At 45.7% G+C, this 25,774-nt stretch overlaps 1 protein-coding gene across 1 annotated transcript in view; it reads right to left on the bottom strand.

The window, feature by feature from the left end:
• Positions 1-23,964, bottom strand: part of LOC147733640 (lamin-B3-like) — a 315,941-nt gene extending 291,977 nt beyond the window's left edge. The window contains exon 1 of the mRNA XM_086958230.1: positions 23,421-23,964. Within this exon, the coding sequence (XP_086814356.1) occupies positions 23,421-23,797 (377 nt within the window). The 5' untranslated portion in view covers positions 23,798-23,964. The remainder of the gene's footprint in view (positions 1-23,420) is intronic.
• Between the last annotated feature and the right edge of the window lie 1,810 nt (positions 23,965-25,774).

Raw genomic sequence — 25,774 nt, 5'->3', positions numbered from 1 at the left:
AATTTTCTCAGGGTTCCAGCATTTAAATTAGCCACTAGAGGCGGAAGATCAGTCACTGTCTTGGGAGCAAAAACCTGGAACAATATGCCTAAGGAGCTCAGAGCTATTGAACAGGAGGGGCAGTTTAGAAAACTGTTAAAGACGTGGATATTTGGATTATCAGATGCTTGCTGCCTAAAGCTAATTTAGGTTTATGTTACACTTCTGATCTGTTGTTTATAGCGCCAGGAGATTCCGTGAGGAGTGGCAGTTCGCGCTCTATAAAATTGCATTTAATTTCATATCTGATCTTATTATTGCAGTGCTTGCAAGTTCAGTTGCATACTGTACCTCCAAAAGGTTCAACTGCTGCATGACCTGAACATTGTTTGTTCTGGGGTGAGGAAGGGGGGTGGGGGGGGGGGGTGCACAGTTGAAGTAATCTGTAAAGATGACTGCAATACCACCCCCTTTCTTCTTCTTGTGATCTTTACGCTGGATGCTATACCCTGTAGGAAGAGTTTAAATCACATCTGGGGCAGAGTCCTTATGAAGCCAAGTTTCTCCTAAGAATAGAATGTCTGGTCGTTAATCTGCAAGAAATAGGTTGAATTCAACCTAATATTTAGGTAGTGACCAACAATTCAAGGCGAACATTTTATAAGTGTGTGGGGTATCAATATTTCGCTGAGTTGTCGGGTGGAGTCTAAATGTGCAGTAGGTGCATGACAAATGTCCTTTATCCAAATGCATGGAGTAACAGCACTCGTCTTTACCCAGACCCCCAAGCCCTATGATTTGGGAAAGTAAGTATACAAGTTTGTCTACCAATATTGGGGGAGGGGCTCTGGTCCAGGTCAGGTGCGGACAGGAACAGATAGGCTTGCCTTTGGCATGCCCGCTGCACATGCACGCTGCCATGTGGCTTAAGTAGAGGCTACCCGGATGTAGAGCCCCCAAGGCCTCCTCTGCTATGGTCCCTCAAGTGGAAAAACCATGGTGGTCCGGGGAACGCAGGTTGTGGAACCAAAGTGCAACGTGCAGGTGGGTTTCCACTAACTCGATCAGGTCAGAGTTAAAATACCAAAAACACTTTGTCTCTTTATCAGACACAGTCACTCTGAGATACAGACCATTACAGTAGTCAGGCCTTACAGTAGACAAGCCTAGGCACAATCAGGACCTGAAATACTGTTTTTTTGCCGACTGACAAGAAACAAAAGATTTTCCTCACAGACTTGAGCAGTCCAAAACATTTCCCTGCAAGTGCAGTTATTCAACTGTCAATATCTTTTCATCAAACCAAATGCCAAGATTCTAGACCTGGGATGTAGCTAAAGTAGCTGTAACTATAGTGATAATCCGGAATCACTGCTGCCTTTTACTTCTGTTAATACTCTGGTTCCAATCACAATACAGGGCTGTCAAACACTCACTTTAGAAACAACTTCTCAGCAATGCTGAAGGCCAAGATACTTTTAAGTGACACACAATACAATGCAAAAATGTGTAATCTTGAGTGATGTTGCTGAAACAGTACAAAAGAGGAGTGGACGCAAAACTGGAGCATCAGATAACATGGTAAGACCAAAACATATGGGCAGTGAAACAATGTTTCCTTTGTTCCTGCATGGTCCCAAAAAGATTATAATGTAATGAGCCATTTCGCTTTAATAAGATGAGAAAGAATTAGGTGCACATTACACAGGATTATCTGGATTGGTGTTATATGTTGAAGTTTGATGGCGGCCCCAGTAGTTAAGTTTATCAACCAACAATCCACGACAAGTCACGTTTTGTGGTTGATTAAGGTTAAATTAGTAGATTTCTTTTCAGGGCAAGTGTAATGTAGATTGAGCACTTGTAAAATATATCATGTTTTATGTAAGGAATACGTTATACTTTGAGAATTTCCAAGTTATATAATTTGCATTCCTAAAATAAAGAATCTTACTAATTTAAAAATGTTCTAGCGGAGAGGTATGGATTTGGAATGGCAAACCATACTTACCTTATCAGAGGTCGGAGCTGTTTTATGAATTATGTAAATAAAGCCTGTGCCACAATTTGAGGCATTCTACTTGGGGGATCCTGCAGTTTAAATGAGGATCAAGATATGTATAAGTTGAAATAGCAGTATTTGCGGTGTTTGACTGGATAGTCCTGGATGCCAAATAAATGCTCAATGAAAGCAACAAGACAACTATTTGGGGTGTAACAATTGGGGCGATTTGGGACAAACTATGAACTACACGATCAAATTAGTATATTAGGATCTCATTTATAGACTCATAGTACCTTTTTGGGAAAGAAATGTCCCCTGTGTTATGGAGACTGGCGTCGAAAGGGAAACAGAAATGCCTAAACAAGTCATGTGATGAGCGAGCAGGGCTCGAGTCGGGGGTACACGCGGTTGGACGGCCTCCCCCCACTCTTTGCACAGGGTGGAGGCCGTCCCCCCTGCTAAGAAGCTGGGCCTCAGAGAAATAAGATGAACGTGTCCCTGTGTAATTTTCAGACACCGGGACACGTTGAGCACGTGACGTCATGTAATGTAAATGTAATGTAAACAAATATTTGTACCGCGTGGCTATCGCTCCAAGGAGCATCTAGGCGCCACTGCCAGGATGGTGTAAACATTGGTCATACTGCTATTAGAAATTGCGCCACTCCTTCATACTAGTGCTCTAGCACAGGTGTCGGGAAGCTTAAAGATCCACGTTTTTAGAGCCTTTCAGAATTCTAGTTCCCGCTCGATTGCTCGGAGTTTATTCCGTGTCTTTGCCCCTAATACAGGCAAGGATTCCCCCCCGCCCCCCACTTGAACTTAGTCTGAACATAGGAACGGACAACAGGTTGACATTGGAGGAACGCAAGTTACGCCCAGGGTGGTAGTGGAAGAACCTCCCTTGTAGGTACTTAGGTCCCTGAGAATGGAAGGCTCTGAAAGTAATAACTAGGATCTTAAAAAGGATCCTTTTGATAATTGGTAACCAGTGCAAGATGTTTAAAGCAGCAGATGCAGAGGATTTCTTTGGCAGTTTCAGCACCAGCCTAGCTGCTGCGTGTTGCACCATCTGGAGTTTGTGCGCGACTACTTTAATGGTCCCTGCATATAGGCTGTTGCAATAATCTAGTCTAGATGTCACGAGAGCGACAGTTACCATTTTCTTAGCAGCCAGGGGGATCAGGTAGAAACATTTCCTTAGTCCCTTGATGACATTGAAACACGTCCCTGCTACTGCCAGCGCCTGTTTGAAAGACAGAGCTGAGTCGAATTTGATGCCTAAATTACGTGCCACATTGGTGGTATGAGCCGGTACCTCTGCGTTAGCCGGCCACAGATGTTTAGGGACAAAGTCATTATGAGTCCCATTGATATGATTTCTGTTTTGCCCGTCTTACATTTCAAATGGTTCTTCCCCATCCAGTCGAATGTAGCCGTTAGGCAGATTTTCAGATTTTCCCAGTCCAGAGTGTCTTTATCAAGGACTAGGATCAGTTGAGTATCGTCCGCGTATGCTACCACATCAATACCAAAGGACGATATCAGCCTAATCAGAGGGGTAGTATACACATTGAAGAGTGTCTGGCTTAGATTAGACCCTTGCGGTACACCAGTCGTAAGTGGTTTTTCCTTCGAACAGAAATCACCCAGTGTGACCACCTGTCTCCTGCCACTTAGAAAGTTCTTAATCCAGTCCAGAACCTTTCCAGTTATGCCAGATGTTACTAGCCGGTCAATCAGGATGGTGTGCAAGACCGTGTCGAAGGCTGCCGACAGGTCTAAAAGGATCAGGACAGCCTTCTTACCCGGGTCCAAAGCCATACGAATGGTATAGGTGGTGAACAGGAAGGCCGACTCAGTAGAGTGCTGTGCTCTAAAACCTGATTGGTTGGGGTGCCAGGCCTGATTGTAAATAAACAAATCACTAAGTTCCTTGAAGACAAACGACTGTTATTTTACATAATACAGGGAGCAGTGAAATTGGTTGAAGGTTAGATAGTGTAGTGGGGTCAGGAAGATGTTTTTTCTGCAGCGGTTTGACAGCCGCAAGTTTCCACTCTGAGGGAATGTTGGCCGTGGCCAGTGATTCATTTATGATGTTATTAATCATGGGATTAAAAGTATTCACAAGCGTGTGAAGAAGCATAGGGGGGCAAGGATCAAATGGTGACCCTGTTTTGGTTGCCAGTATTGCCCCGTGAGTCTCATCCAGGCTGATAGGCCGGAACATCGCCAGTGAGTACGGAGGACTGTTTCCCCTGCTACTAACATCCCCCTATTTCTTCGACAGAAGCTGCAAAATCCTTGGGTAGGCCCTGTATTTTTTGCAATAATATTACAGAGATTTTCAGAAGGTGGAATCTCCTGCGCTAGTATTTTGGGGTTGTTGAAGCCATTTACTATCTTAAAGATAGCTTTTTGTCTGTTTGCCAGTTCTATTACTGTTGTGTAAAATTTTATTTTAGCTTTTTTAAATCAGCGCACAGTAAATGCTTCTAGCTGTTTTGTATTTACAGCGGTCGTCCATATAATCATTTTTCTGCCATCTACGTTCAGCCCTACGTACCTCTCCATGTTTTTCTTTAAATGGGGCCAATATTCTCTTGTGGCTGGACCTATTCTTGACCTTAACAGGACCCGCTTTGTCTTTAAGCCGAGACATCCAGTCCCTAAAGTTATTATTGTCAATTTCCGGGTTGCCTGTCGTAGGGGGCCTACAGTCACTTGCTATTGCTATCAGTTCTGCGTGGCCAATAATTGCTTTCCATCCCTCATTTCTGGCCTGATAGTTCTTAGCAGGCTGCTTACCTTTCCCATCATCTTCCAATAAGAGGTTGAAAAGGACCAGCGCATGGTCTGACCATGTCTGGCTTATGGGGGGACTAACTTGAAGTGTGGTGAGATTAGAACAGATGCAATCTAGGATGTGTCCTGCTCTGTGCGTGGTGTGGAGAGGGAGTGTTGCTAGCCCAAGAACATCCATAGTTTCTTTAAATGAAGCCGTTGCCGGGTCAGTGGGGGAATCCAAGTCGATGTTTATATCACCAAGTACCGTAAAGTTAGAGAATCTGAGTGCCAGGTTGCTGAAGGCATTCCCAATAGTCTCAAGGAATTCCTTGTATGAGCCTGGGGGGGGCGATAGACCAGGGCGCCAGCGAAGGTAAAGGTGTCATTAACCTTAATGTCGAATTCCATACCTTCGGCCCCTTTTAGGTCTTGCAGTTCTGTCATAGAGCAAATCAGATATTCCTTATAAACAATAGCGACGCCTCCGCCCCTTTGTTCCCTTCTATCCAGCCTTTGAATACAATAGCCTGGTGGTATGACGTGTACTATGTCGGGGTTACACCATGCTTTGAGCCAGTTTTCCGTGATAAACAGAAAGTCAAGGTCGTTTTCAGTTATTAGGTCATAAATGTGTAATGCGTGCTTGGACATAGACCTTGCATTGATGAATCCCCCCCCAAGTTCATTCCTACCTGCTGTTAGTGCCGAGATTTGTGAAAAAAGGAAAGTATTTTTACAAACCCGACAGCTGACAGGGCCCTTCCATATACATGGGTCTAATAAGTGCTGACAGGCATGGGAGCTGGTATGCAGTGTTAGAAGCTCCTCTCTGCTATATTTTACCCTAATATCCGAACAGACAGCGTTTCTGACCCTGCGCCCGGCCAGAGCACGGACAGGCACAGACGGGCTTACCTTTGGAGCACCTTCAGTGCGCCCTTGGTGCGCCCGCTGCGCGTCGTCGCCATTGGCGCTTTAAGTAGGAAGCTGGGCATGGTCCTGTCCAACAACTAGACAGTCAGCCTCAGCCAAGATGGGCGCGTGTGGTGTGCCCCAGGAAGTGAGGACGCTCACTCCCTCTATGCCATGCTGTCTCCCTCCACACAATCAGCACTTGCTGCGGTGCAACGGGGAGCAATGCAGCGGTAAACGGTGCAAATAAAGCAGGTATACACAGTCTAATTATTAAAAACTTCAGTTTACAGTCTTAAAAACAGTGTGCCAGCTGCCACGAATCCAACTCATTCATGCAGCTCAATTCATCAGTTCATTCAGCGCGGTTCACACAGTGTGTACCATATCCGTGGTTCCGACCTGGTAATATCGGTCAAACTCCTGGGAAGAGACTCGTAGTCAGTCAGGCTATTACCAAGCAGTATCAGTTCATGAGGTCATTAACATATTTTTAGTCCCCCCACTTCTTTTTATAGGACTTGCGCCCTGGGAGCGAGCTGTGAGCCGCGTCCGAGACCAGAGTTGAGGACCGCATCCAAGCCTGTGCCAGAGTCCAGAGCCCAAAGTCCCAGAGCTATTTGACCCTCTGCAACTGGTGTGGTGGTGGGGTGGGGGCACGCCCGCACCTTCAGGTGGTTCTGTTTTTGTTGCGAGCGCAGCTGCCGTAGTCAGCTGCTGCGGAGAGGTTGCCCCAGGAGGCCCGTGGAGGCGGTCCGGCTAGGTCCGGGCGTGGTTTGCATTGCCCTTGGTGAGCCCCACTCGCCTTACGATGTGGAGCGTATCCGGTTGCTGGACGCAGGAAGTGTGGCATGTTTGAGCCATGAGAATTCGGACTTTGCAAGCTGAAGTCAGATACAGGTCAGGGAGCGGCCTGAGAGTCAAGGGTGCTGGAAGCCTGGCAGTTCATGCTGTGTCCTCTCCGGTTGTAGCCACCTCTGTTGTTGGGTTGACGCATTTGGAAAGCTGGCACCAGGGGGCTAATCTCTGGGCTCATATGTTTCACATTTAGCCCATTGAATGATCCAATGCTATTTTTTATTTATTTTTAACATTTTGCTGTTCCTTTTGCACCTATACCCTCCTACAATTATCGAAATCCTGATTATTGTATTAGGCCAAGCTGTCATGTGTGCTAGGCAGGCTTTGTGTTAATCAGCTGACAAAGGGCTGCCAGCTGTCCTCTTCAGTGGATTTTCCTCAGGTGTAGGACAGGAGTTCTATTGGTGCAGAACAGTAAGTGGAGGCAAGGCCCGAGTGCAGGTATAGTGGCTACTACCTGCTAAGAGAGCCTGTGTCTTCGCCGAAGCGGTCCAGCCTGGTCTGGGTGCGGCTTTCAGTTGTCCTGGTGAGCTCCAGCTTTGGGCTACCTCTACTCCTCCAAGATTTCCCCTTTTTGTCTTTTTTTTTCTCCCTTCGTCCGTTCCCTAAACTTTTTGCCTTCCCTTTAGACCGTTTTCTTGACAGAGTTGCCAATTTAGATGCTCTGGGTACTTTGCCACTGCTGATCAGTGTCAAAGTACAAGTGTTCCCTGTGTAAAGTGTAATGGCAATTGGTTGGCCATGAATGGCATGTTTGCCTTACTAATAAAGTTCCTAGTGATGTGCACAGTGTGTGCCAGTGCTAGGTATGCAAAGGCGCGCAGAGAAGGGAACTCAGGCCTGCAGTGTAGGGCCTGCGCGCAGTTTGCTAAGTTAGCATGTTGTCCTGACAAGTGCAACCACTTGCAGGCCTTACTTTCCCTTTTTCATACACATTGGGCACCCCTGTGGTAGGTCCCGGGTAACCCCTGGGAAGGGTACAGTGTAAGTAAAAGGCAGGACATATACTCAGGTGTCTATTATGTCCTGACAAATGAAAAACACTCCATTTCGTTTTTCACTGCTGAAAGGCCAACCTGCCCATAGGACAGAATGGGGGAGGCTGGGTGTTGTGTTTGTTAGCCTAGTTTCCTATAAGTTTTAAATGGAGAGGTGAAGTTTAGTATGTATGAGCTCACAGTGTCATAACACATCTTTCTGTGAAAGTGGTTTTGTCACTGTGTTCAGAAACCACTCCTTTAGAAAATGGCTGAGTTTTGTGCTTTAAGCCTTTCTGTGCGTCTCTGCTGAATGTGGATGGACTATCTTGATCTGAGAGGAGAGAGAAGCTGGACGAGGTCTTGACCCAGGCAGTGGTTGAAATGGCAGCAGGCTGCCCTGCATCTAGAGAGTGGGGGGGAGGAGAAGCCCAGGAGGTGAAAAGGCCTGGGCTGGTGCTATAAACCAATTGACCCATCTCCTGCCGAGTGATTAAGGATCCAGACCCCCAGTATCAAAAGGGAGAAATGTGACCTTGGGAGGGAGACACCCAGAACTGATTTAGGGTGGGATCCCTGAGCACAAAGAGAACTGAACCCCCTAGAATTTGGTGTAGTTTTGAATGGCAAAATGGACAGGTTGAGACTACAAAGGCTTTGACCTCTTTCGTGGTCAAAAGAACCTCTGCCAAGGAAGAAGTTGCTGAAGAGACTGCTGGATAGGACTGACCCTTGCTTCATGATCTGGGGCTGGCCTGCAGTTTGTAGCTTTTACTGAGGAAGAGACTGAAGGGACATTGCAGTGGGTGGTGCCCCCCCCCCCCCCTTCTTGAACAGGACTGTGCTGTGCCCTGAACCCCAAGGGCCCGAGGTGAGCTGGCTCCCTGTTTGGAAACACAGGAACATAAAAGTTTCCGGAGAAGTCCCAAGCAACATGGTGTGCACATGGTTTTGCAGCTTGAGACCCTCAGAAGTCGGGCCTTGTGATTGTGGATACACCGCAGTAAACAGAGTCTCGGAGGCGCAGGGTGCGTGTCATGGTGCAAGTCAAGGCGTGGGTGAGAAGCACCTAGTCATCGTGTGCACCAGGAGAAGAGAAGGAACTCGGACACGCAGGGTGTGTGTGTTGTGGTGCAAACCAAGGCGCTGGTGACGAGCGCCTGGTCATTGTGTGCAACAAGGAGTGACTGGGTAGGGTGTGCAGCGAAATCAAACTAAGTCTCCACAGTACCAAGTGCAGGTCTCGGTGTCCAATGAGACCGCTGGAAGGAAGGCCTGGTCATTGGGCCCTCGGAGTGAAACAGTAGCAGCCCGGACCAGCAGCCCTGGAGGAGCTGAGCCGCCGGCCCGAGCTCGCTGTGCCCTTGACGGAGTTCTGGATCAAGTCCCAAGCCTCTGAAGGAGGAGAGGAGAGTGGGGTTGTGCCCCCCCCCGGTAACGTGAATCACCACCTGGGGTGAGGTGCGGGCCTGGAGGGACACTTTCTCGGCCTCTCGCTTCCGTCAGCTGCGCGAACCTGTTGCTTCGGCGTTATTTTTTCCTTCCAGATTATATGATTGTAATGTGGCGCATTCAATCAAGGCATTTATATAGCGCACTACTTACCCGGAGGGTCTCAAGGCGCTTGGGGGGGGGGGGGGGGGCGCTACTGCTCCAACAGCCAGGTCTTGAGCTTCTTCCTGAAGGAGAGGTGGTCTTGGGTCTGGCAAAGGTCGGTCGGGAGGGTGTTCCAGGTTTTGGCGGCCAGGTAGGAGAAGGCCCTTCCTCCTGTTGTCGCTCTTTGGATGCGGGAGACGGCGGCGAGGGCGTGGTTGGTCGATCGGAGGTGGCCTTTGGGAGCGTAGAAGTTGAGGCGTTGTTGAGGTAGCCCGGGCCTTGGTCGTGTAGGGCTTTGTGTGCGTGGGTGAGGAGACGGAAGGGGATTCTTTTGTTGACGGGGAGCCAGTGCAGGTCTCTCAGATGTCCGGAGATGTGGCTGCGTCGGGGGATGACGAGGATGAGTCTGGCTGATGCGTTCTGGATCCGCTGGAGTCTCTTCTGGAGCTTGGCGGTGGTTCTGGCGTAGAGGGCGTTGCCGTAGTCCAGTCGGCTGGTGACGAGGGCCTGGGTGACCGTCTTCCTGGTCTCGGTGGGGATCCATCGGAAGATCTTCCATAGCATGCGCAGGATGTTGAAGCAGGACGCGGAGACGGCGTTGACTTGTCTGGTCATGGAGAGGGAGGAGTCCAGGATAAAGCCCAGGTTGCGTGCGTGGTCTGTCGGTTTAGGTGCGGTGCCCAGGACGGGGGGCCACCAGGAGTCGTCCCAGGCTTTATTTCTTTATCGCACAGTACCTGATTATAACGTGGGCATTGCATTATTTTTTCATTGCACAGTACATGATTGTAGCGTGACGCATTGCTTTGTTTCTTCCTTGCACAGGCCATGCTGGTAGCGATACGGATTGCATTATTCCTTCTATTGCAAAGTACATGACTGTGGCGCTACGTATGGCATTGTTTCTGTATTACACAGTACAGGAGTATATTGTTACGCATTGCAGTATTTCTTTTGCAATGTGTGTGATTCTAGAAATACAACCTGCCTAACCTTGTGGAAATGGTTAGAAGTACGCTTAACTGTTGGTTAGAAGTGGTGGCTAGGATTAGAACCTGCCAGTTCACCGGAAGGAATAGTACCCATTATTATATGTTGGTTTTGTATCGTGTGGTCATATCGTATATCTTCTTATATAAAGATTATACTTTGTTAGATCTGGGGGTCTCTAGTTGGCAGGGGTATTAGCCTTTGTTCACATAGGGATCCTTACTTCTAAGTCAGGATAAGGGGATTGCACAAGTTACTACTTGTGTAACAATATATCTGTAGAGACATTAGTTAGTGATAGATTCCTTACTTTAGAACAGGGGTCTCCAAACCGGTCCTGGAGGGGCGGATCCATGCCAGATTTTTAAAATAACTACATGTATCTCAATGGGGATATCCAAAAATCCTGGCATGGATCCGGCCCTCGAGGACCAGTTTGGAGACCCCTGCCTTAGAATATCCCCAGGCGTCAGCACGCAGAGGCGGCGTCTAAGTACTCAGACGACATCATCACGGCGCCGCCGATGACGGACGCGGAGCCGCAGACGACGCCTACCGACGCGCAAGGGTAATGCTACGCAAACATTTCCGGATCCAGTCTGACGCCTGGGGATATTCTAAGGTAAGGAATCTATCACTAACGTGTCTTTCATATACACTCCTTAATAACCCCTGCTCACCCCCTTGGTAGCTTGTCATGAGCAGACAAGCTTATCTCAGAGGCAGTGTGGTAAGCATTTGTGAATATACACAGGATTACAGTGAAAACACTACAGATGGACATAATACAGGTTTTATAAAAATAAGTATTCTTTATATAGACTTAAACACAAGACCACAAACTACAAAAATTCACAATACTTCACTTAAGATTACTTAAAAGATGATTAAAGTCTCTTAGTTCAAGTTGTTGGTAAATGCAACAAAGTTTTCAACAAAGTACTTGGATGCGTAACGCAAAGTGAACAAAAGGCTCGCAAAAGGGAAGATGCGTCGGTTCCGTGACCCGGGGGGAACGGTTGCGTCCTTCCTAAATGCTTGCGCAGAGTAGGGGACTCATCGTGAGCCTTACCGGTGTGGAGGTGATGCGTAGATTCTCGGCTTGCGGGCCCATTGCGGTGTGCAAGATGGCGCCTTGATGCGATGATCCAGTTGTGATGCGAGAAGATGGCGCCCTTGATGCGACGATGCATGACGCTCTGGCAGCCTAGCGACAACTCTGTACTTTGGAGCCGCGACAGGCCCTGCGACACGCTTCTCCAGTGATGCGATGGCGACTCACGATGGCGTCACGCTTCCCCGGTGATGCAACAGCTTCAATGAGCACACGCTTCCAGGGAGATGCGGCGAAGGCTCGCTTCTCCAGCGTTGCGATGATTTCAGCTGCGGCGGCGACATGCTTCTTCTCGATGCGTCGCGCTTCCAGCTCCCAGCGGCACGCAAGGGACTGGAGTCAGAATTCCCAGCAAGGAAATTCAGGAGGGAGCTGGAGGTGAAGTATTTTGTCCCTGAGACTTCAGCAGGAGGCAAGCACAATTCAAGCCCTTGGAGAATATTCTGTAGATGAAGTCCTTACAAAGTTCCTTCTCCTTTCTTTTGACAATGTAGCAACTACTACAGTCCTACCCAGCAAACAGCACATTGGCAGAGGGGCAGTCCAAACTCCTGCAGCTTCCTTGGTTCTTCTCCTTGGCAGAAAGGTTTCTTGTTCCAGAAGTGATCTATGTTCTTCGGATCAGGGTCCCAATACTTACACCCCAAAATCCTTTGTTCCCTGAAGGCAGAGAGGCCTCTGCCTAGTCCAAACCAGTTCCTGAGCACTTTCTTTACATGACTCTTCTTCCTTTCACTGTGCAGGGCAGAGACATCAGACGCCCCACAGGAGGTGGAGCCAGCACAGGGGAGGGAAGATACAGCTCTGGAGCACTCTGTTCTCCTTTCACAGTGCAGGGCAGAGACATCAGACAAGCCACAGGAGGTGGAGCCAGCATTGTAGAGGAAAGGCCTAGCCCTATTCAGGTCCCATGTGCACTCCTCCCTCCCATCTGGATGTAAATCTCTCTATTCACCACTGGGCTGTCCCAGCCTGTCTCCTGGAATTCCCCAGCCCTGTCACTCACAAACCCAGACAAGGAATAGACAACCCAGCAGAGGCAGGCTCAAATGGTTAGGCAAGCAAATACCTTCTTTCTAGAAGTGGTATTTGCAAACACAGAATATTAAAATAAACTTTACTAAAAGATGTATTTTATTATTCTGAGTTCAGGCATACTAAATTCAAATTTCTACCGTGTTCCTTGAGTCAATTAGGATTATAAGGATGTAATAATCTTAACTGCCCATTCTGGCCTATGAGAACAGGTAGCCTTCAATAGTGAAAAACGAAAATGGCTATAATTCACAATTAGAACATGCTACACACATCAGAGCATGACCTACCTTATACTTGCAATGCACCCTGCCCTTGGGCCTACCATAGGGGTGTCTAATATGAAGCAATGGTAAGGTTTAGGGACTGGCAAGTGGGTGCACTTGGCTAAGTCGACATGGCAGTGCTAGGCTGCACACAGGCCTTGCAATGGCAGGCCTGAGACACACTTTACAAAGTGCTTCTGTGGGTTGGACAACCAGTGCTGCAAGCCCACCAGCAGTATTTGACGTACATGTCCTGGGCACACATGGTGCACTGTACTAGGGGCTGACAGATAAATCAAATAACCCAATCATGGAATCCAATCAGTATATCAATTTGATATTGGAAGCACTTGCATTGTGGCACTGATTAGCAGTGGCACAGTGCCCAAAGCATAAATCCAGCAAAATCATCAAAACAAAGGAGCCAATCCATCAAAAATGGAAGGGAGACTCACGCCAATGATGCCAGGGTCTAACATACTTGTTTTATAAAAACTTGTGTGGAGTCTATTTGTGGTGACATCATTGGGTTGTAGTGTGTGGTTGCAAATATTGTACACTCGTGCCTTGGAGATAAGCCTGGCTGCTTGTGCCAAGCTACTAAGGGGGTTAGCAGGGCTATCTCAGATAGTGTCCTGACGTTGAAACGAGGGGTCCGGATCTTGCACCTGGCAACAGCGGTGTGGGACTGGGACTACTGCCTCTAGCATTTGGTGGTGGCAGTGAGGGATAAGGACCCCCACTACCAATAACTGCGCTTCAATGCTTTTCCCTTTCCAACTTCTCCCCCGATGTCACTAGATAGGAAAGAAGAGCAACCTAAAACCATCATAAGAAGCTCTCGTCCATCTCAAGAGGTGCACAGGACTGCTTCAGTTATACAAGCTTCCAACCCCCCAGTTTCTGGTCTGCCAATGGTGTCTATCTAATCTTAATCCCAATGCTCCCCTATTTTCCTCCACAATAGGGGCAAATGCAATTGATCACCCTCGCCGGGGATAGCCTTGCAAATGGTCCGAAGGTAGTACCTCTCTCCCTTGAATTCTCCTTTATTTTTTTTATCATGAATAGGTCTTTTCTTCTAGGTTGTTTCCCTGACATTCCCGAATTACAAATTGTGCAGAATAGTGATTTGGTACTGGTACAAGTTTGGAAAGAAAGAAATTCCGAGGGAGCGAAAGTGATATTCTGGTTAAAAGGGATATCTAATCTCATACTTATGAACAGTGAAACTACAAAGTCATGGAATCGATGTCTTTGTCCAATTAAAAGATAATGCTTTTAAACCAGCAATACATAATCCAAACAATATCATGAGCCCATCCAATAGCTCTTCCAAACCTCGCCCAGTAACCGCCTCCCACCGGAAGAGGGCAAAAGATTTGCAAGTTTCTCTAGGGAAAAATGGTACGAGAGTTTCCTTGCTTGGGGAGAGAATGATCAAGGAAACAACATCCAAAGTAGAGGAAGATAAAAAAAAATTAACTGGATCACTGGGGTTTTAAATAACAATAGTTTGAGAGAGATCTAAGGTATGGGAATGACTCCTAGTATTGGCTTAAACTGATCACTTGGAACTTGCGCGGCATATTCACTGTTCAAAACAAATTAAAAATATTAAAAGAACTAAAAGTGGATATAAAATGCATTCAAGTATCTTAGTCTTCAAGGTTCTGGTCTACAGATGATTAAAATGTGTTAGGCCGTCCCGCGCTTCCGGTGAACAGAGGTCATGCCAAAGGAGTCATTACCATACTGCTTAGAACCAATACTAAATGGGCTTATAAAGACATTAGTCATGAGTTTAATCTAATCCAGGCAGTCAAACTTTATTTTAGGGAGAAACCTGAAAGTACTGTGTTGCTGTTGATCGTAAATGCTAATATCCCTCCAGTCTCCTCTCACTCCTTTTTAATTGAAGAGCTTTTGGTTTTTATCTCTTCTACCATGGCAAGAGAAAAATGCCTTCATCCAATATTGGTTGGCGACCTTACTGCTAAAGTCTCTAATCATGGTAGAAGGGTATTGGCCAATTCTAAAAAGGAGGAGGCTTTAAAATGTCATCCTTCTTGTTCCCTAATAATAGTCAACTAGATAATAAGAGGGAGGACACTCCTAGAAGCCCTGAGAAAGACAGACCTAGTAATTGGTAATGGGAGACTTGGAAAGGATATTCTTGCAAAAGCCACAGACAAAATCATCTTCTGGGGGCTCTATTCTCAATTTCTTAATTGTATCCTCAGGCTTCTTCGATAGTCTGTCCCATTTGGAAGTTCGGGATACCTATTTCAGTGACCATCTATTGATCTCCTGTCAGCTGGAGGTAAATTTAACAAAAGTAAGCTGCTGGAACTTCAAAGATACTCCTGTTGGATTCAATAAAACAAACAGATGAATCCACTGTAACACTAAGGCAGCCTGTTAACATAAAAGAGACCTTTTTAATGCTTATAGATGATCAGCCACTATCGCTATTAGGTACCCCAAAGTCTGATCCCTTGGTTTCCTTCAATAGCATTATGACCATTCTGGTTGGATCCTGCAAGATCAAATCCAAATCTCCTTAACATAAGCCACTGGATAAATCTATACTTTCCCTAAATAGGGAAATAAATAGCTTAGTGAGAGCCCAATTCTTGATTTTCTCCCTTGACCGCCATAAATTAATTTCCCAATTAAAGAGAAAAAGATCTAGGAAAAAACGTTCCCTCGAGAATAAAAAATTAGAATCCAATTGGGACTGTCTAAAAGAGGCGGCCACAAAGAAACACAAAAAAGTATTGGGAAATAATATCAGATTGCTGTGGCTCAAGGGCAAAATCTCATCCAATTCCCATCAGTGAGGAAGACTGGTTAGCTTACTTAATTGACTTGTATTGGGATAATTCTAATTATGTGAGAAGCTCTATTCCCTCTAGCACTCCTTCTAGTCTGTTGGCATCTAGCTTCGCTCCATCTAGGCATGAGGCTGTTGGCCTTATTATAAGAATGAGATCCTCATCCCTCTTCTATATGCTGTTGGATGGGCCGCCCCGCGACTGGGTGTCGAACCCAAACTTCAGGTTAAAACTAGTTTTAAATACCTGGGCATACAGATCGAAAAATCTGACGCAGTGTTTTTGGTGAGGAATCTAAAGCCACAGTTGGATCATCTGAAGAGTGACATTGCACAATGGAGGAAGCTGCCAATCTCCCTGATGGGAAGAGCAGTTCTCTTCAAGATAATGTCTCTGCCACGGATGCTATATGTTATACAAAATACCACGTGTCAAATACCAGAAACATTCTTTAGGAATGTAGACAGCGAGTTAAGAACATTGCTGTGGAAATGGGGGGGTGCACGGATAGCACTGGCCAAATTGCATAAACGGGTGTACGAGGGAGGTTTAGCCATTCCAGACCTTCAAAAGTACTATTGGGTGTCACAACTTATGGTTAATAACGATTGGGCCTTTGCAGATAGGAACGATCCAGCATATAGGGTCAATCACTGGGCAATGGGGGCAGACAGCTACCCGCGGGCACAATATTGCCCGACGGGACGGTATGCCCCCACATTCTCAATTAGTGCGGATGGTATGGACTAAGGCTACTAGATTACGGGGTGGGATGGCTGACTGAGCAGACTCCTCTGTGGACCAGTGAAATGCTCCGGGAGGTGGGTCGACTACAGGGCTTCTCGAAATGGAAACTAATAGATATTGTAAACTTATGGGATGTGAGGCGGAGACAGGCAATGTTATCATTTTCAGAGCTGCAGTCAGAATTTCAATTGGCACCCATGGAACACTATAAATATCTGCAATTGAAGCATGCCCTGGGCAGTCATCTTAAGGAAGGGGACCAGATCCCCGAGTACAGTCCTTTAGAAGACAGACTATGGTTGGACCCAATTCCGGAGAAGGCACTGTCCTGTACATATAAAAAATTGTAAACAATTCACCAGAATTAATCAAGGTGCAGAATTAATCAAATTAAACAAGGTGCAAGGGGCGTGGGAGTCCTATGTGGGACTATTAGAGGATGATGATTAGGTAGAGGCAGTGCAGAGTCCCAGAGAGGTGGCAATCTGGGCAAGATTTAGATTAGTCCAACTGTGGATACTGCATAGGTCCTACTACACCAGCACACATGTTTAAAGGAAGGTACATCTTAACTGAGGAGTGTCAGAAGGGGTGAACTCAGAAGGGAACGTTTTTCCATATCCTGAGGGACTGCCCGATCATACAGATATACTGTACGAAGGTTGTCTGGATTATGTCAGATGTGTTGAAGTAGGAAGTCCCCCCCTGGAAGCCAGATGGCATATATTGTGTCTTACTGGGGAACTGAATTGGCCCAAATATCAAAGAATCTGGCTACAGGTGGCTGCAATGGTTGCTAAGAGAAATATTGAGGGGGCTATTCAACCCCCTAAAGTCTCCCAGTGGAAAACAAAAGGCATGGACTGGTGCTGTGCGGCAGAAAAGACAATTAGCAAAGCTGGGGATGCCCCGAGAAATGGGCAAAAATCTGGCAGTGGTGGGAAGACTACAGGAGGTCCGGGGGGGGTATGGTCTAGTTATGTGGGGAGGGCGCAGGGGCTGAGTACATTAGAATGTGTATGCCATTCAATGGAGAGGTGTGGCGCCGCGGACAGTGCCACTGACACTGGACGCTGGGGATCACGGTTCCATCCCCGGCTCCAGCGGCAGGGATCTGTCGAGCACCATGCGACTCTGGGCAATAGCTCGCTTAATCTTCCCAACGGCCCCCAGCGCCGAGATACCCCTTCGGGGGTGATTCGTGCACTATACAAGTACTGGATTTACATTTACAATGGATGTAACCCAAAGTAAGATTATGATCATGTTTAGGAATGCGGACTATTGTTTAATAAAAAGAAGTTTTAAATAAAAAAATTAAATAAGGAGATCCTTAGGAGCTATGGGTCTGGATCAAATTCTCATGTCTATGATTAAGAATATTTGGGCTACTCTTCTTGCCGCTCTTTTTAATTATTGCTACCAGCTAGGAAAGATCCCTCCCTCCTGGTCTGGCAGTATTCGATTAACTCTTTTTAAAAAGGTGCTCAGATACAATTAATCGGCAAATAGCCTTTTTAGACTGTCAGGATAGTTTTTGCTCATAGTGTACTGGATCATCTCAACAATTGGGTGTCTGAAAAGAATATTCTTGCCCTTGAAAAAGCTGGATTCAGGAAAGACCACTGTAGCATGGATAATATTTGTTATTGAAATTAGTTGATGAGAAGTACACTAATTTTTGTAATTCACATGTATTTGTAGCTTTTATAGATTTTACAACAGCCTTCGACAAGATAGATCGCCCATTACTTTGCAAGAAACTACAAAAAATGGGAATCCCCGTCCCCCTTTTATCTGTTATAAACAGCTCCTAACTCGAATACATGGCCTCAGGTTCTTTTGGGATTCGATGAATGCCTTTCAGCTACAATCTTTACAAAAAATGGCCTAAAGCAAGGCTGTCTTTTACCACCAATTCTTTTCTCCCTTTATGTGGCCGATCTTCCAGATGGTTTTTCCCCCTTAAAGAGCAACGCACCTTAGATTGGTGGTCGCCCTTTTCCATGTCTATGTATGCAGACAATATTATAATTATGGGCCTGACTCCTATTGGATTAGGTAAGAAACTGGAAGCTTCACAAAAATATACAGCACCTCATTACTTGAGGATAAACAACTCAAAAAGTAAAATTGATTCAAAAAAAAAAAAATAGAAAGAATAGGAAAGTTTGCAACTTTGTTTGGAGTCTAGGATCCGACAAACTCAAGATTGTAGAATCCGACCCTTATCTCTGTAAAACGCTAACTAGTAACACTAAGAATAAACCCCATATCCACCATTGCTTCAGCAAAGCCCCATCTCACGCCAATGGCTTACGTAGATTCTATACTGAAATGGGCTGTATGCATTTTTTTCACATGTCTGTCTTTAAGGCAAAAATCCTGCCAACTCTCCTGTATGCCATCGAATCCCTCCAAATAGCAGAATGGAGTTTAATAAATAAACTAGGAGGGCAAGATTTTACGTAACCTAAATATTTTAATAGTCAGGTCCGGTCTCTAGCTATGCGCCTGGAATTCAGTCTAATATGTTTATTTGTCCAAGGCTTAGTCTGAGTAATCTGGTGGGGATACTTTCTGAAGAAAAGCGATGTGAACATAATAAGGGGCTTCCTAGTTGCGAGATCTTAAGCGCAAAGAAGACTGACAAATACTCGTTTGCATGTGACTTTGCTGCAGCACTAAATATCTTTAGCACACTAGAAGAGCTAGTGCTCTCTTTTCTCCCACGGAACTTAAGGCATTTTCAAAATGCACTAGCAGCACTATTAGTTAACAAAGATGTTAAAAATTGCCGACTGAAGGAAAGATTGATAATAATAGTTAATTCCAGCTACCAGAGAGTCCCCCAGAGATACACATTTTGGAACTTAGATCATGGAGTCCGACATTTTGTGATTGTGTTCCGTTTGAACTTCTTGCCTTTAAAAGACTTAATGGCAAGTTGGTCTTGCTTTGCGAGCACAGTAGATTCAGTAATTTGTGTAATCTGGGCACTGAGAATACGGACCATATTCTGTTTGTTTGCCTAATTTACTTCCTCACCGCCTACGTTTATTACGCCCCTTTTTTTTACAGAACATCAAACCTGTTTCTACACCTCGCAAATTTCTCTTTTCCCCCAAAGAATGAAGTAGTCTGCAAAAAAAATCTTAAAGTTTAAGAAGTTTTTAAATGTTTTCTAGTGGCATTTTACATTTCAGCCACAAGTGATCTATGCATATTCAGTTATACCATCTTCTAAACTGTATGTATATTTAATGACATATGTTCCCTATTCTATTTAGGTATTTACTGAATTTGAGTACTTAAATAACTATCTATTCACTTCAGCAAAGAAATTGTAATTTTATCCAATCACATTTTATTGCTCTTCATTTTCCCTTGTTGTTTTATCGCTCTTAAAGTATCCCTGAATTGGTCATGGATTTAGCTATGGATCTCTGCACTGAATTGTTGTCGTTAGCTCGAATGTAGTCATCCTTCTGTGGGTCTGACTAATCCGATTCTTTGCTTCTACGTTTTGTATTGCTCGTAATGGAGTATATAATTAATTGTATTTACTTGATGCGGTAAACGGAGCTATAACTATATATAATATTTAATCGTTTCTTCTATAATGTTATGTGCATTAAATCAATGTTACACTTAACTATTGCTATTAGGTCGAAGGATGTCCAGTTCTCTATACAAGTACTTTCTATTCTCTTTTTCTAGATCTATCCTATGTCAATTTTACAGCTTATCTGCTACACAATTGTACTTTCATGATAAGATGCTATTTTTTTTTATTCTATGGTAAAGGTCTCCATTTGCACAATGTAAAAGGTTATTGTGATGTAACCTTTTTCAGTTCCATATCGTAATTAAAAATTAAAAGAATATGGCGACGAATGTCATTTTGAGGGTGCCAGGGATGGAATAAAAAATAAATAAAAACAAGTGTTTAAATGAGGGACAATGTTCCAATCCAATAACTCAGGTATCCTAACGGATTTAGCGTAGGTGTTGCTGGCCTGTTAAGGGACAAAACCATAAGTTGCATTTCTGGAATCAAAGGCCAAGGAAGACCCTAATTTATTTGAACAGATACTTAGCAACAACTGCTGTGAAAGTCTTGCATCCATGCGATGGAGCAAGGTTTCAAATGTACAGAAACTTGCTCGGATTCAATCCTCTCGAAAGAACATGTAACGAATTAACCAACATGTTTTGTGTTTACTAATAACTGCACTACACAACATTTCCATATCTAGACAAGCTTTACAATGTGCATTTACTAACAGTAACCTAAGTGTCCTGAAATGGCCGCCTAAAACGCGGGAACCTTTTTGCGCATGCGTCTACTACATCTACGTAGTGGGACGTATCTTTGCTTTTGGTGGAAATTTCTTGCTGCTGCGCAGTAGTGCTAAGATGGCCGCTTCAACCCTCACATGTTAATGCACATGCTCAAACTAAACCTTGTGTGTCCTGCTAAACTATTAACGCTACAGTTAAAATAAAGTAATGGGGCTAGAGTAGAAATAAGTGGTGTACAGTGCATTCATTTATTTTGCATTCCAATATGTTCTTATTTGACTTTATTGATAGCTCGTATTTGGGCCAGAAGGGTGTCGCAAACTCCATTTTGAAAAAGGTTACGCGTGCGCATAAAGAACATTGAATCACTGAAGCTTTGTCATTGAACTGCAGCCAAATTCCATCCTACCCATGATGTCTGTGGGAACGTCATCCTTTGACCTGAAGAAAGAAGGAAATACTGACTGCAATTAATACATTGTATATGAATTGAATCTAAATATTGCTGGGTGGAATAAAATTCATGGGAAAGTAAATTATGGACGGGAACATTGATCAATTATATTGAATGAAAATGACTTCATACTGGTATGGTGTGATGACCTCTCCCCGTCTTTCTGACCAATCAAATACAGGGGATACAAAAATTTGCAAACCTGGGGGGTGGTACATGCCCTGAAAATGGTATAACAAAGGTAGGATTAGTAAGTTAGATTGTCCGACTTGTCACAGACCTGTCACTGACCCAACATATGCTGAAGGAGAATCGAGAGCAGAGTGCTAGTTAAGCACCTTGACAGAAGAATTGGAAGTTTGCTGAGGGAGAAAAATCTATCTACCCAGTCGGGTCGGAGAGTAGCCGTAGAGAGGGGTGTCACACTGGTGTTGCACTTAGCAGAGGTTACCTGTCCTGTACTGCACCAGATTAGTCAAGAGCCCTTTGCTTTTCCAGCCCTTGGCCAGGGGTTGGTCTTCGCACCATTCTAGGTAAATATAAATCTGTGTGGTATATCCTTGTACCGTTTTCCTTTTCTCACCCTTCCCAGGTACCAATGTCTAGAATTTAGTTGGCTAAATCTTTAAACAATATTACATTGATGGTCATTTTTCTACTTGAAAAGTCTTTGGTTGCATTGTCCTGGTACCTGACTCACAAAATATTGCATAGATAAAGTGTTTAAAACGTCCCCGAGTCTGTGGTTATTTTATGATAAAAAGGTGAATTGTCATATGACCTATTATACTACCATCCTGATCCTAAATTTTCTAAGTGAGATAAGTAAATATAAATGACAAGGAATTGGTAAGTTATTGTATACAGGTATTAAATATAAATCACTGATAGGAAGGAAAATAGAGTACCGGTTTAACCCCTTGAATGCTCATGACGAGCTGAGCTCATCATGAGCCACGGCGCTCCGGTGCTCATGACGAGCTCAGCTCGTCATGAGCCGTGTAACGCTCGCATGCGGGGATAATTCCCCTGCTGTGCTGAGCGTTCCACGGGAATGGGTGTGGCCGTGACGAGCTGAGCTCGTCATGAGCACAGGAGCGCTGTGCCTCATGACGAGCTCAGCTCGTCATGAGCATGTGAGCGTTGTGCGTGCCCCCCTCCCCCCAGCACTGCGGGGAAATATCCCCCGCAGCGAAGGGGTTAAAGGTTGAATGTGTTTTTATGGGCCCAGGTGAGTAGGTTAGTCCTGAACTGGTAATCGCGCGCCATCACACGTAAAAGGGGAACGATGCCCTTACCTTACTCATCTCGGTTCAAAAGAGTCTACTGCACTATACTAGTACAATGTACACAGGGGAAAGTAGTACGTTTAGACTTTTACAAAACAGTAAATTAATAAATAATTTCTTCGAATGGGATTGTTAATTTTAGCAGCGCGGAGCGCACTAAATACCACGAGGGAAATTTTAAAGTAGGACAGAAGTATAAAAACTAAGAACACATCTTCAATTACATGTTACATTTGAAAACAAACCTACTACAGAGAATGAGCCATTCTGCATCAAGTCTGCACCATGAAATCATGAATTTCAAAAAGAATAAAAGTAGCCTACGTCCTTCAAGCCAGTAGTAACGGAATCAAATAAATCGCGAGCCTAAATGTCACCTGTGTTACAAAAGCAGAGTTGGCAGACACCTTGGAAATGAACTCACGCTCTTCTTCACCAGTTTATATAAGAATGGTGCAGCCACCATTGCATATCATCCCTGAGCTAACACTAGCCTGAAGCATAGATTAAATAAAAACACAGAGATTAATTTTCATTTGTTCATTCAAGGAGAAGGGACCTTCATTTGGAGGAAAAATAAATATCAAGTATTAGTGTCAGTGGAGTGTCACAAGTCATCACAGTTTGACCTCTGTTTAAATGAGGTCCAAAATTAAGTGGGATCGTGGTAATGCTACTAGACGGGACGTGACAATGGCGAAATGGCACTGTACATAAGAGAAACTAGATGGGAGGCAAAGCAGCATTTTATTTGGACCAAACAGTCCCTGTTTGGACAATCTGGCTGGGGCACAATTTAGAACATATTACAGGCAAGGTTTCGAGTACGGGTGCAGCCTAGGTTTACGATGTGCTTCAACGTGCGCTATCAGGTAGCTCTACTAAAGCCCGCTTAGTAAAAATGGCAAGGGGGCAGTGCCAGGAATGGAAGTAACTGGACAATAAATCACCTAACAACCGCAAGGTCTAATAGGTAGAAGACAAAGAGGTTTATACTTATTAAAGTGGCGACGCATCCCAGTAGACAGGAAGAGAGAGACATGACAGGGAGGCAAGGCTGCCAGGTGGCACGAGTGTCGCAAGTTGTATTCTGGGACTTGCAGTTTCGCTTTTGCTACAGTGTACCATGGGCGTCAAAGTTCCCAGTAGGTAAGTGCTATTCCCCCATCCCATAGGGACACTTGGCAGCCATGCCTCACTGAGAAAGTGTGGTACTCGGCGGGAAATGGAAGAATGGCCCTCCACCCCAACTAGCTGTCGGACCTGGCTTGTAGCTGCCGGTGCTCCTCGCGGGTCTGCCCCAGTTCCACCTGCAGCCGCGCCCTCTCGTTAGCCATGGCGTCCAGCATCTTCCGGGCGTCCGCCAACTCGGTCTCGTACAGCAGCCGCAGGTTGCTCTGTTCGCGGGACGACGTCTCCACCCGCTCGTGCAGCTCCACGCGCAGCAGCTGCTTGTCTGCCTCGAGCGCCCTTGCCCGCTCGATGTAGGCGGCCAGGCGGTCATTGAGGTGCCGCAACTCTTCCTTCTCCTGCATCCGGCTGAGCCGGGTCGGGCTGCTCGGAGACTGGAAGGAGGACGTAGAGGAGCTTCGAGTCCGCTCCCCCATCCGGCTGGTGCTCGTCGGGGTTGAGGCGGACATATTTCCCGCTGTAGACCTCTGCTCCTGTGCAGCGGATAACGGTACGCACACTTGCAGCCTTCAGTTCCCAGGCACAGCTACAGAGACACGTCGGACTACATAAGGTCAGCAAGCAACTCCGCCCAATCTGTCTATGAGGTACACCTGTAAATGCGCTGTCACCCTCCCGTGCGCGAATGTTTGCAAGGACTTTGAGGCCGACAGACACTGCCAGAAGCCGTCGGCCAGTCCACCCTTTCCTAGCAAAACACTTCTGTCGGCACTTTAAAGCCCCTTCTCTCTGGTTCAGAAGCTGATTAGCTCTTAGAGTGCGTAGTTGTAGAGATAAGGGGCGGGGCTAAAGCGACAGCAGGTTCATTGCCGAGGTTTTTTAAAGGGATAGCTTTCAAGGACCTATGTGACGTAAAGGACACTGGTCTAAACTCAAGGGTACTCATTTATTTTTTACAATAGTGCTATGATAGTGCAAGGTGCTTCCCCTGGTATCCAAGTTTGTAAGTGCACATTGGTAATTCAAATTAAACTCAATTGCCTCTTATATTCTATTGATGCAACTTCTTTGAATCAGCTATACTTGATCCAATAGTGTCATCATTTAATTTATTTCAGTATTTATGATACTACTAAACCATTTGATATATGTGACGGGTAAGGTGGGTAAGCACATAGTAACACCATTGGCAACCTTTCCCACCCCTCCAACGTAACATGCATGCTCATAAATAAACACACAACGCATTTCTTGCTTGATTAAAATTGCTGCAGGTTTATTACATACACCGTTATGTAATAAGGTGGGTTATCTTACGGGCGTTCCAAGGGCAGGCAACCATCTGGGCCGCCTGAAAAGCCAAGCAGCACTGGGGCGAACCCCATCTGTGCTGCACTTCTGGTCATCCTCTTCCCGGATCATGTGAAGCATGGTCACTTATTACTCATTCCCCTTTCATGGCGGAGTGTAGCATAGCAAACCCCAGACCCACAACCGCCGAAGGACTAACGGGGCACCAACACGGTTTTCCAGGAATCTCCCATGAGGCTCCTAGGATTTGGCTCTGGCACCCCCTATGGTGCCACGCAGAGGTACCCTTCTGTGCCTATTTGCTTCCAGATCGCCCTGTAACTCCGTCTGCAACAAAAAAAGACAATATTACAACATTCTCTGCCTCCTGCCTGCCACAAATCACGCCGGGTAAGCGGTACGGTGGGAGACGACGTGTCCTGCGTGCGAAAGAGGACGACAAGATGGTGTGGGAGGCCTATTAACCCCTCCCCCTGTGCTCAGGCCCAGGAAGTGATGCTCGCCCAGCACTCTGCGACAAGACTGTGGGGACTCCTCCCTGACTCACTGCCCCTAAGGGTGGGTGTGGGGTGCCCAGATGGTACTAGAGGGCTGCCCTCTTTAGTGCCCCTCTGCGGGGCCTCGGACAGCCGCATAGTACCTCCAGTGTCATTCTTCCCCACCCCTCCAACGTTACATATTTTAAGTTATTGTTGTTGGTGAAAATGCCGTCAAGAGTATGTCCTGCAATGTGGGTGGGCACTAGCTGGGTCATATCAAAACTAAGCAGGTTGTCAATGAGAGTTACGGAATCAGAATCGTTAGTAGCTTCGAGGTGAAAATTAAAATCTCCTAGAATTGTAAAAGTGGCGGAGTCCGTGGTGGATTCCAGATATGTATGGAGAGCAGTGATGAAGGGAGCTTTTGGCCCTGGGGGTCTGTAGATCAGCAAGCCAACGAAAATCAGACGGTTATTGCATTTGATTTTGAAGTTCAAGGCTTCAGCCTCCATATTTAACTCTGGTAGGCAGAATATTTTTAGATGGGACTTTTAGATGATACCAATGCCCCCGCCTGTTCTTCCAGGTCGGTTGAGGTACTCTACAAAATATCCCTCCGGAACTGCTATGTTCCAATCTGGACCAGAGGCCTCAGATGACCAGGTCTCAGTAAGGAACATTACATCTGTATCGTGA

Source organism: Lissotriton vulgaris, chromosome 2_1 (genome assembly GCF_964263255.1).
Source record: "Lissotriton vulgaris chromosome 2_1, aLisVul1.2, whole genome shotgun sequence".
Taxonomy (NCBI): domain Eukaryota; kingdom Metazoa; phylum Chordata; class Amphibia; order Caudata; family Salamandridae; genus Lissotriton; species Lissotriton vulgaris.
The sequence above is the reverse complement of the archived record's forward strand: the minus strand, read 5'-3'. Positions and strand labels throughout refer to the sequence as shown.